The 12,590-nt window shown below is 47.6% G+C and overlaps 1 protein-coding gene across 4 annotated transcripts in view; it reads left to right on the top strand.

Moving 5' to 3' along the window:
- Positions 1–12,590, top strand: part of LOC115470596 (serine/threonine-protein phosphatase 2A regulatory subunit B'' subunit beta-like) — a 221,493-nt gene that overhangs the window by 155,727 nt on the left and 53,176 nt on the right. For all 4 annotated transcript variants that reach the window (XM_030203885.1, XM_030203886.1, XM_030203884.1 and 1 more), the window contains one exon: positions 11–161. In XM_030203885.1, coding sequence (XP_030059745.1) covers positions 11–161 — 151 coding nt within the window. The remainder of the gene's footprint in view (positions 1–10; positions 162–12,590) is intronic.

The raw sequence follows: 12,590 nt of genomic DNA, 5'->3' as shown, positions 1-12,590 counted from the left end.
CTTTTAACAGACTGTGGCATTATTAGAAGAAGATGATATTAATCAGTTAGATTACTTCTCTTATGAGCATTTCTATGTTATTTATTGCAAATTCTGGGAGCTAGATACTGATCATGACCTCTATATTGATCAGAAGGACCTAGCCAGACACAACGATCATGGTATGGCTAACTTATTATATATATATATCATTTCAGAAGAGTAAATTTAAAGACTGCAATACATACCAAAAAGCAAATTTCTGTGTAAAATCAAAACAGCATATGCCATCAGATACAATGAAGGTAATTCTATAACAGTGTGTCCAGCCTATTTTCTTTATAGAATATTAGTACAAATGGCTGAAAAATGCATGCACATTATGGCGTGATCACTTACACACCAGCCCTAAATGCCTGCATCTAGCTGTTACATGGATATGTGTAAATGATAGAATTTTATAAATTATGCACGTATCTCTGCGACTCTCCACTCATGCACATGCCAGCCAGCAAAGTTTACACCAACAAATCATGGCATGTTTATTTCCACTAGTCGGTATTCTATAAGAGGCCATTTATATGCGTAAATGATTAGAATACCGCTAGTTGGATGCCTTTTTGTTGTTTAAATGCAGGCAGCTCTTATAGAATTACCTCAATATGATCTGTTAGACTTTGATAGTGTATAGAAAAATTCAGTAAACATTAATTCAGCAAACTGATCAATTTCCTAATCAGATGATGATGTACTGAGAATGATGTGCTGAAAGAACTTCAATGGAAATCTTTTACAGTGGATATAGTATTATACTTTATCTGAAGAAATATGGTTATAGCTTGTTAGGCAATTAAGAAAGTATAAAAATATGTTTCACTTTAAAAATGTGTGGGAGATCAGTTGGCATTTGTACATACCGTATTTTTCGGACTATAAGACGCACTTTTTTCCCTCAAATTTGGGAGGAAAATGTGGGTGCGTCTTATAGTCCGAATGTAGCTCCCTGTTTTGAAGTCTTTAATTTACCCAAAGTCGCGGCGAACCAGCAGTAAAAGCAGCAGGCAGGCTCGCCTTCTCGTCGCTTGCCCTTCCCTCTCTGCGCGTCTCCCCTTCCTCTGATGTAACTTCCTTTCCGCCCCATGCTGCTCCTACAGCCTCCTTGTTTTCCAGCCATTCCTTGCTGCTTTTTTAATTTGGGATGCACATGGACAGATACTATGTTGCTGCATTTTCCTTGCAGCTAAATGCAGAATTCTGTTCAGGAGGGTAATTATGTGGAAATTCTGCATTGCATAGTTATACAGAATTCCCCAAGAAGTATAAAATACAGCTGGAATGGAGGGTTCCAATTTCTCAGTATATCTAAAGAGTCAAAGTCTTGGTGAAAAGGAATACCCCACTGGATCTGTTGGGGGGGGGGGGGGACCCACATTTAGGACCCTCTCCTTCAGTGTCAAGTATTTTGCTATAGTACTGGTTTGGCACCCTTTACCATTTTTATCAACCGAATCAAGCTAGTTTGAATGGGCAGTTCTCCTGCCTTTTTTATGATCACTCATCCCTGAGGCCGCACTGATCCATCTTTCAGGCCTTTGCAGTCTTTGGCTACAGGATCAGCACAATCTTTGGCACCTTTAGAGCCCATGGAGGACTCAGTGTGAGGAGTTTGAGTTGTTTCTTTTTTCAGTTTGACTTACGTTCTCAGGCCTTCAATTAGGGCTCTCTCTCTGCTACATGTAGGGGTCAGATCTCCATCTGAAGACCTTTACTTTTCAGAGTTTGTACAAATAATGGTAAAGAAACTCAGGGGCACCTTTTCTCAAGTACCTGGATGCCCCTAAAGAATAGGTGGCAGGGCCTAAGCACCCTCTATTTTCAACGTATTGAAGAGTTTGTGGGGAAACCCCCACGGATCATACATTCTATTGGAAAGATGGTGAAGTCAGCTGAAGGAGCAAGTTCCCACTGCTGCATCTTAGCTCCCTATTCGAACACATATTCAATTTTAAGATCTTGTCTTTAACTTTTAAGCAGTTATGTAATAGAACTCCTGACTGTTTGTCTTGCTTCATGATTCCTTATGCTCTTCCATGATTATTGTAATTTCTGAATGACCTTTTTTTTTTATCTCTGTAGTTTTTAAAGAGAACGTTGGTTGTGCCTGTCTTCTTGTGTGCTTGTATTCTGTCCTGTCTTTTGTTGATGTTCTGTTTCCTTTTCTTTTTTATGAATTAGTGAATTTTGTAAACCGCTTAGATATAGGATTTCCCAAGATATAGCGATCCATCAAGCCATGAATAAACAGTAAACATTGCAGTAGAAATAAAAATTATACAGTTGGGTCAGGTTGAGAGCTATCAGCCTTAGGGAAGACACCCACAACTGGCTGCCTGAGGACGAGTATGGATCAAAAGAAAACTGTGGACCAAATGAAGGATCACCACCCTCTTCAGATGCATTCAGAGGTGGCTTCAGACCAACTTGCACAGCTGAAGCCATCTTCCTGTTTTGGGGATCTTTCCTTTATCCTTTAATTCTAAAAAGCGCAGTAAAAACTCTAACTGTGCCAATCCTCCAACTTCCAATACATTTTTTAAAATATTTATAGCCCGCCTATTAAGTAGTCGGGTTACAACAAAATGCATACATATTCATTAGTAACAGTCCCATAAAAGACTCATGTAATAATTATATAATTAAAAGGCATATAGATACAAACACTTAGGCAGTTCGAAAGACATCAGCAGAAGCCCTGTAACCTGGCACATTACAAACTCATGCAGTTTTTGATGATAGAGCATAACCCCTCCTCCATTCCAATTCATTGCCTGTCAGAGACAGTCTGTTTTTTCAGGAACTTCTGGAAGAACATCACAACAAGCAACTGAGTACATAGTCCTGTGGGTGCAAGTTGAAGTGAAGCTTGTATCCCTGCAATTCTATTCTGACTCCTTGCATCCACCCTAGCAGAGAGGTCTAAGCATCATCCTTCAGTCAGAGGGGATGTTAATACTAAAAATGTGTAGTAGAAATAGTTCCACAAGACAAACTGCGAACAAGATTCTACTACTGGTACTTCTCAAATCTGAAGAAGTCCAGAGATCTGAGACCTCTTGTACCCTGACAAATTGTAGTACCCATTTGGTACAGGAAAAGTTCAAAATGATTTCCTGGCCTTAATTGCATGGAAAATAAATGCTGGGTAAGTCACTCCATTACAGCTTCCCAAGAATTGCAGTTTGTATTCACAAATCCTACAGCTTTAAGTGGAAGCAGGATCAAGCAGTCTGGTCCTACTTTTATGATACTTCATGTGTTCTGCTCTCTCTCTCCTGATAGGCTCTGTCTACTCAGGAGATTAGAATTAGAGAATGACATGGGGACAAAGTTCGTCCCCGCCCCATCCCCATGGGTTCTGTCTCCATCCCCACTGGCCCTGTCCGCCCCGTCCCCATGGGCTCTGTCCTCGTGTCAGAAGCCTCGAACAATTATGGTTTTATATTTAAATGTTTTTCTTAAACTATAAAAAGGAACAATATGCTGTGCAACTGTTGTGTTTAAATTACAAATAGAAAACAATAATAACAGCAAGCAGCTATAATAACCCTCCTCACCACCACCCTCTATCCTTCCAACTCCAACAATAGCTTATTCCTTGTCATCAAGCAGATGCAGCCATTACAGATGGGTTGTGTCCATCAACCAGCAGAGGGAGATAGAGAGCACACTTTTTTCAGTGCCTCATACCAGCTTGCTCCACTGCCTCTCCTTCAGAGTGGTTGTAGCATCTTCGAGCTCCATCAAAAATCTGCCTGGAGGTGGCTCCTGGCTTGCCAGTTGTTAGCCGGGGTGCTGGAGGCTATAGCAGCTTCACTTTAAAGGCACATAGGTTCACCCTTTACCTGCCTTACCCTTCACTGGCTCCCTATCCGTTTTCGCATCCTGTTCAAACTTCTTCTACTAACCTATAAATGTATTCACTCTGCTGCTCCCCCGTATCTCTCCACACCCCTTCCCGTGCACTCCGCTCCATGGATAAATCCTTCTTATCTGTTCCCTTCTCCACTACTGCCAACTCCAGACTTCGCGCCTTCTGTCTCGCTGCACCCTACGCCTGGAATAAACTTCCTGAGCCCCTACGTCTTGCCCCATCCTTGGCCACCTTTAAATCTAGACTGAAAACCCACCTCTTTAACATTGCTTTTGACTCGTAACCACTTGTAACCACTCGCCTCCACCTACCCTCCTCTCTTCCTTCCCGTTCACATTAATTGATTTGATTTGCTTACTTTATTTATTTTTTGTCTATTAGATTGTAAGCTCTTTGAGCAGGGACTGTCTTTCTTCTATGTTTGTACAGCGCTGCGTATGCCTTGTAGCGCTATAGAAATGCTAAATAGTAGTAGTAGTAGTAGTAATACCTCCGTGGATGTGGACACATTGCTTAGCTTTCCCTGTCCTTCCCCACCAACAGTGGATGCAGGCACATAGGTTCGCCCTGTCCCTGCCTTTCCCACTCACCTGAGCCTCTGGAGTTTCTATTTACCTCTGCTTTCCTCACAGCGTTAAAAAAAAAGGAACAGAGGTTTTTCCTTGCCTTTTTCTGTGGGACCGGAGCTGTGATACTCGGTCCAGTGAGGTAAGAGTGTTTTCTGACTCCTCCGGGGTGGGCCCGCAATCGGGGCGATTTTGGCGCGAACCGCCATTTTCGGCGATGGCTGCAGAGAATGTAAAGCGCTGTTCCAAGTGTGGCAAGCGCAGATCAGCAGCGGGGCTCTGTAAATCGTGCTGTACAGACGTTAGAGCCGGCCCGAGCATGGCGAGCGACGATTCTTCGCGCTCTGAGCTGGCAGTGGACGCCATTTTGAATTTACCACATGGCGCGACCTCTGCTGAGACGGAGAGTCCTGAGCCCGGCGGGAGGCCTCGGAGTGAGGCTGATATGAGAGCTACTAGCCTCGGCAGAGATCCGGGTGCCCAGGGTGAGTTTTTCTCCCCTGATTTTGTCTTATTAATGCATAAAGCATACATGCTTAAAAGAGCTCTCCCACAAAGCCCTGCAGGGGCCTCTTCTAATGCCCCCCCCCCCCCCCCCCCCCGGTGGATTCTAGTCTGGGTATGCCCTCTGAGGCGTTATTCCCTGATAATTGGCAGAATATGATGCGCAGAAGGGCTCATTCCCCTTCAGAGAGTGCTGCACCTCCATTCCCCCTCCCCCTGTGGTCGGGCTGTGAGGATTCGGAGGACTCTGGCAGGCCTTCTTGGTCTGAGGAGCCAGAGTCTGGTGCAGAAGTGACTCAGGATCTAGACGATCCCTCTGCGGTGAGGATTTTCCACCGTGATGATTTGCCAGCGCTTATTTCTGATACCCTGCAGGCTCTCTCTATTGAGGACCCTGACAGTGGCTCAGCCTCCTCTGTGAATCCTAGGATGGCTAGTACCAAAAAGTCTGCTCGAGCCTTTCCTTTGCATGACTTCATCCAAGAGCTTATTTCGGCTCAATGGGCTGACCCCGAGGGACCGTTGAAAGTTTCCAGGGCTATGGGGCAATTATACCCTCTGAGTGAGGAGCATATGGCTCGCTTTGCTATGCCTAAAGTGGATGCCCTAGTCACAGCTGTGACAAAGAGAACTACCCTCCCTGTTGAAGGAGGTGTTGCCCTGAAGGATATTCAAGACCGTAGACTGGAATCAGCACTTAAACGGTCATTTGAACTTGCAGGTCTCACTATTCGGGCGTCTGCATGCAGTTGTTATGCTGCTAGAGCCTGCCTGGCTTGGTTGCAACAGGCAGTGGAACAGCCCGGTGATGGAGCGGAGCCCTTTTCAGATGTGGCTGCGCAGATGGAGTCGGCCTTGTCCTTTTTTGCTGACACCCTTTATGATATTGTCAGAGCTTCGGCTAAACACATGGCAGTAGCAGTGGCGGCTCGCCGTCTTCTTTGGCTACGGCATTGGGCGGCGGACATGGCCTCTAAGCAAAGGTTGGTGAAGTTGCCCTTTCAAGGCCTTCTCCTGTTTGGTGAGGAGTTGGAGAAAATTGTGAAGGACCTGGGTGAGGCTAAACACCAGCGCTTGCCCGTAGATAGGCCTCGGTGTTCCTCTAAGGGTGCGGCGGTCCACTCCTCTTATAGACCTCGCGTCCGTGAAGCTCGAATGTACCGCCCGGGGCGTTCTGCTGGGTTCATTTCTCGTGCCCGTTTTCAGCAGAGGAACTCCTTTCGCTCGGACAAACGTTCCACAGCCGCTGGATCAAGGCCTGGAGTTCAGGGGCGACCCTCTCAATGATGGTGCGCCGGCCCTCTCCTCGAGTCCTGTCATCGGAGGACGTCTTTCCTCAGATCAGTGGGTCTTGGACCTGATCAGAGACGGTTACAGAATAGAATTCCACGCCCCTGTAAGAGACGTGTTTGTGGAGCCCGATGCGGTTCTGCCGCCAAACGGGCGGCGGTAGAGGAGACTTTGCAAGGTCTGATTCAGATAGGGGCCGTGTCCCCGGTACCTCCCGCCGAACACGGCTGCGGCCGCTACTCCATCTACTTTGTGGTGCTGCGAAAAGGAGGGTTTTTTCGCCCTATTCTGGACTTAAAAGAATTAAACAAGTCCCTGAGAGTGCGGCATTTTCACATGGAAACCCTGCGCTCCGTCTTTGCGGCGGTACAGCCAGGAGAGTTTCTCACGTCTCTGGACCTGAAAGAAGCTTACTTGCACATTCCAATTTGGCCCCCGCACCAGAAGTTTCTGAGGTTTGCGGTGATGGGAAAGCATTTCCAGTACCGGGCCTTGCCTTTTGGCCTCGCCACAGCTCCCCGCACCTTTTCGAAGGTTATGGTGGTAGTAGCTGCCTTTCTAAGGCGAGAGGATATTCGGGTTCACCCGTACCTGGACGACTGGCTCATTCGAGCAAACTCTGCTGCAGAGAGTCAGCATGTCACAGCCAGAGTGGTCTCAGTACTTCAGTCTCTGGGCTGGGTCGTCAATTTGGCCAAAGTCACCTGACCCCCTCGCAGTCTCTAGAATATTTGGGGGCCAGGTTCGACACAGCCTCGGGGTATGTGTACCTACCCGAGCAAAGGCGGTGCAAGCTTCAGAATCAGGTCCGTCTGCTCCTGAGGATGCCCTGCCCGCGAGCTTGGGACATTATCCAGCTGCTTGGATCGATGACGGCCACCATGGAACGGTGCCCTGGGCGAGAGCGCACCTGAGACCTCTACAGTATGCTCTACTCCAAGGATGGTCTCCAGTATCTCAGGATTATCAGTGCAGACTCTCTTGGCTCCCTGCGGCCCAACTCAGCATGGAGTGGTGGCTCTCAGACAGCATGCTGCGGCGAGGAATGCCACTGGCACTCCCCGATTGGTGCCTAGTGGTGACAGATGCCAGCCTGAAAGGCTGGGGCACACATTGCAAGGGGAAGCATGCCCAGGGTCTATGGACACCCGAGGAGTCGGAGTGGTCCATCAACCGCCTAGAGTTGAAAGCGATGTTTCAGGCGCTTCTGGCCTTTCAAGTGACCCTGGAAGGATTGGCTGTCAGAGTGATGTCGGACAACACGACTGCAGTGGCCTACATAAATCGACAAGGCGGCACTCAGTGCAGAGCTCTAGCCGCGCAGGCCTAACAAATTTGCCACTGGGCTGAGCTGCATCTACAGTTTCTGTCGGCAGCTCACATTGCAGGTCAGAGCAACGTGCAAGCCGATTATCTAAGCAGGCATCAGATCGATCCAGCGGAGTGGGAACTTGCAGACGAAGTATTTCTGCAGATATGTGCCAAGTGGGGCAAGCCCGTGATGAATCTAATGGCGACAAGCACCATTGCCAAAGTCCCGTGCTTCTTCAGCAGACGGAGAGATCCTCGCTCGGCGGGGTTGGATGCCTTGGCTCAACCCTGGCCTCCGGGCCTACTGTATGTGTTCCCTTCGTGGCCCTTGATAGGGCAAGTGCTCCTGCGGATTCGGCTGCATCCAAGAGAAGTGGTTCTCGTCGCCCTGGATTGGCCCAGGAGGCCTTGGTATGGTGACCTCCGACAGATGCTCGTAGAGGATCCCCTTCAGTTACCTCTGGTTCCCAACCTGTTGTCACAGGGTCCGGTGACCATGGAGGACGCCGGCCGATTTGGTCTTATGGCCTGGCGATTGAGAGGGCACAATTGAGAGACAAAGGCTATTCCAATAAAGTAATTACCACTCTCCTGCAAGCCCGCAAGCGTTCCACTTCCGTGGTTTATGCCAGGATTTGGCGCCAGTTTGAAATCTGGTGTACTTCTAAAGCGATCACACCCCTGCGGGCTCCTGTCTCGCCGATTCTGGACTTTTTGCAGGATGGTGTACAAAAAGGCTTGGCCTATAATTCCCTGTGGGTGCAAGTGGCAGCGTTGGCCTCATTGCGTGGCAAGGTTGAAGGCGTGTCTTTAGCTGCTCATCCAGATGTGGCACGGTTTCTTAGAGGGGTGCTCGGCTCCGTCCTCCCGTGCGTGCACCTTGTCCAGCGTGGAACCTGGGGCTAGTGGTGAAAGCCCTTCAGGGTGCTCCCTTTGAACCGCTTCGGCGTGCTTCAGAGAAGGATTTGACGCTGAAGGCTGTCTTTTTGGTGGCCATTACCTCGGCGAGACGGGTGTCAGCTCCAGGCGCTGTCCTGTAGAGACCCTTTTCTGCAGTTTTCAGAGTCCGGGGTCACGGTTCGGACCGTGCATTCCTTCTTGCCTAAGGTGGTTTCAGCATTTCACCTAAACCAACCGATTTTCTTGCCCTCCTTTGTCAAGGAGGAGTTTCCGGACTCTTTTGGGCAATTGCACCTGTTGGACGTGCACAGGACTCTGCTGCAGTATCTGCGAGTTACTAACTCTTTCAGGACCTCTGATCATCTGTTTGTTTTGCTATCAGGTCCTCGCAGAGGGTCTCCAGCGTCTAAAGCCACTATTGCCCGCTGGCTCAAAGAATCTATCTTTTCAGCTTATTTGCTTGCCGGCCAGCCTCCGCCTGATGCCTTTAAGGCGCATTCCACTAGAGGAATTTCCTCTTCTCGGGCTGAAACTGGAGCACTCTCTCTTCAAGAGATTTGTAGTGCAGCAACATGGGCTTCTAAGCTCTCTTTTGCCCGACATTACAGGCTGGATGTGGCTGCCAGGAGGGACGCACATTTTGGAGCGCAAGTGCTGGCGCGTGGTGTGGCTTATTCCCACCCTATCTAGGGATTGCTTTGATACATCCCATCTGTAATGGCTGCATCTGCTTGATGACAAGGAAGGGAAAATTAGGTTCTTACCGTGATAATTTTCTTTCCTTTAGTCATAGCAGATGCAGCCATGATCCCTCCCTGTCTGATTGCTATCTGCTGTAAATCTATTTCAGGTTCTGTTCACGTTTCCTGGAGATTCCGTCCTTGGGAGAAAGTCGGTAAACAGTCTTCAGGATTCTTGTTCAATTAAAGGAGGATGACTTAATTCCCTCCAGTTTCATGTTTTGGAGGATGAGTTTATTCCCTCCGGGAGGATGAGTTTATTCCCTCCAGTTATGTCTTAGTGGAGGATGAGTTTATGCCCTCCGGGAGGATGTTTCATTCCCTCCATTCTGAGTTAATGCCCTTTGTTGTAGGGCCATCGTTCGCTGTGAGGAAAGCTCATGTTATTCCCATTGCGGTTTGCCATACTACTTTGGAAGCTTCAAATACTGAAGGAGAGGCAGTGGAGCAAGCTGGTATGAGGCACTGAAAAAAGTGTGCTCTCTATCTCCCTCTGCTAGTTGATGCACACAACCCATCTGTAATGGCTGCATCTGCTATGACTAAAGGAAAGAAAATTATCACGGTAAGAACCTAATTTTCCCTTTCTACTACCCCAAGGAATCCTAATCCACCCTATTAAAATGTCCAGGGGTACAAAATGCAACCTGTTCTGTATGCTCTAGAGGGGAAAAATATGCCTTATGAAGCACTGCTATGATTTTTAAATCTGTGGATAAATAAGAAGTCGTCAACAATCTCAGGATTCAGTCTAGCTCTCCTGTCTTCCACAGTCCTTCCTGCAATAAGAAGATGTCTTCTTAGAAGATGTGCTGGTAGCAGGATGTACAGGATCCCCCACGCAAATGTTGCTAGTTGTGGCCAGCATGTTTGCTTGTTTTTCCAAAAAAATCAAAATGTCATTGTTTGCATCACTCAAACATAACAGACCAGTTCATTAACAGACTTCTAAGTAAAAAATGACACGGGGACAAAGTTTGTCCCCGTCCCCTTCTGCTCTGTCCCCGCCCTGTCCCCGTGTCATTCTCTAATTAGAATGGAGTTAACCAGAGTATAGAACATGATTGTGAAGACTCAGAACTCTTGAACCAAAATCCTCTTTAATGCAGATCAAAAAAAGGAAATATGACTTAAAGTTAGATGGGCTGAACAAAAATGTCTGCCTTGCAGATCTGGGAGTCTGTTCTCACCAGCTCACCCTTTGTACTAGGGAAGCCAGGAAATCTCACACTGACTGATGAGAAGATGTTGTCAATACTTTTAAATGGTAAAAACCTGGTCATTTACAGTGACTTGAAAAAGGGGGAGTATGCAACAGGGACAACAAAGTCAGCTTACAGTCCTAATAAAGCCATCTACCAATCACACTCTCAAACCCCAAAGGGAGAGAAGAAGGGTGGGCTCCAGCCCACATAATAGGGACAAGGCCAGCCAATAAGAAAAGTCCCACAAGGCACAGGGAACCAGGGCATGTGCTCAGGAAAAGCCTATCACAGAGCACTGCAGGAAGACTAATATTTGTAGTCCAAAGTCACTTCCTGCCTTTCTGGAAGGCACAAACAGTATAAACTGTTACAGGCAATGCAGTCTATACCAGAGCTGCCAAGGGGTCCCAATTTTTGAGAGGGAGATTTTAGTACACGCTCCCAACCCCACCCCACGCTGCCTTGACTCTACATGGCTCCGCCCCCTGACACACCTTAATCTCACAGCCATTTCAAAAAATATTTTTTTCAATAGCCTAATATCCTTTTCAATTAGCTTTCAGAGGCCAGAACCTCCTGCCTCAGGTCAGGTCAGGACAGTATAATGCTGTTATGGTATCCTCGCATGACCTGAGGAAGGAAGTGCTGGTCTCTGAAAGCTAATCAGTGAAGGTATCACCTTATTTTCTGTTTTGTGTTTTATTTGCATTTATTATCCTTCCTTAACACAGCTATCACATTGCTTTATTGTAAATTAAAAATAAAATTATTTCCTGTACCGTTGTTGTTTGGCCATTTACTTTTTCTAATTGTGTTGGTCCCAGTCTCTTAATTCTGCATTCCTTTGTCTTCTCTTAACTCTCTTGCCAGGTTTCCTGTCCATTTGTCATTTTCTCTCCTTTTTCTTTGTTTTCTTCAATTTATTTTTGTGTCTCGCTCTCTGTCCACATTTAATTCATTCTTACTATCCATTCTTTAATTTCCCTCTTTGTACTTCATCTACCTATGGCTTTTCATCTTTTCCTCACTTTTGTTATCCCCATGCCCCTTCTTCTTATTTTCCAGTCTTTCACTATCCTCTCCATCCAGCATCTCCCTTCTTTCTGTCCCCATCCTTCTAGTGTCTCCCCCTCTCTCTCTGCATCCTTCCATTCAGCACCTTCCCTCTTTCTCTCCTACCCTTCCATCCAGTGTCATTCCTCTTTCTCTCTCCATCCTTCCACCCCTCTCCCAATCCTTCCGTCCATTGTCTCCCTCTATCTCACCTTCCTTCTAGACAGTTCTCTCTCTCGACCCTTTTCCAAACAGCATGTCCTCTCTCTCCCCATCCTTCCAGTGTCTTTCCTGTTTCCATCCCTACCCTTCCATCCAGCGTCTTCCCTCTTTCTGCCCCCTCCTTCCACCATTTTCCCACTTTCTCCCTCCTTTCATCCAGCATTCTCCCACTTTTCCCTCCTTTCATCCAGCATTTCTCTGTCTGACAGCTAGGGTCTCCCCCAGTTTCTCCCCAGCAGCTTCTCTCTCTCTCTCTCCTGCCAACGTCCCCTCTTTGTCTCCCCATCTTTCCACTCATCTCTCTCTGTACCTCTCTTCTATCCAGCATTTTCTCTCTGGCTCTCCCCTGCACTTTTCCATGTCCCCTCTTTCACTCCCCATCTCTCTCTGGCTCTCCCCTGCTCTTTTCCATGTCCCTGGCTCTCCTTCTCTTTTCCACTCTCTCTCTCTCTCTCCTCCAGTGTCCTCATTCCCCTACCCTTTCCAGCCATGTTTCTCTCTCCCTCTGGGCCACTTTACAGCAGCACTGACACAAGAACAAAAAGAAGTGCGGGGCCGCAGCAGCCTTCAGGCATGCATTGTTGGCTCTGCCGGTCCTCTGCCCCCAGAACAGGAAATTGACGTCAGCGGGGGCAGACGACAGCAGCCGACAGCGCATGCCTGAAGGCTGTTGTGGCCCCGCGCTTCCTTTTGTTCTTATGCCGGCTGTGGAGAGAAGCAGCAGCTCTGGCTCAGTGCGGCGCTTGTTCCTGCCGCTGCTCAACAGGTATGCTATACACATAAAAAATAAACAACCTGCCTCCATGAATATGGGGGCAGAACATCATCTTTCCAATTCAGGGTTCCAAATATCACTGAAGGTCCACTTGAGTAGGATTGCTGTATACCT

Source organism: Microcaecilia unicolor, chromosome 5 (genome assembly GCF_901765095.1).
Source record: "Microcaecilia unicolor chromosome 5, aMicUni1.1, whole genome shotgun sequence".
NCBI classification, from domain to species: domain Eukaryota; kingdom Metazoa; phylum Chordata; class Amphibia; order Gymnophiona; family Siphonopidae; genus Microcaecilia; species Microcaecilia unicolor.
Note: the sequence above shows the minus strand (reverse complement) of the source record. Positions and strands in the feature narration are given on the sequence as shown.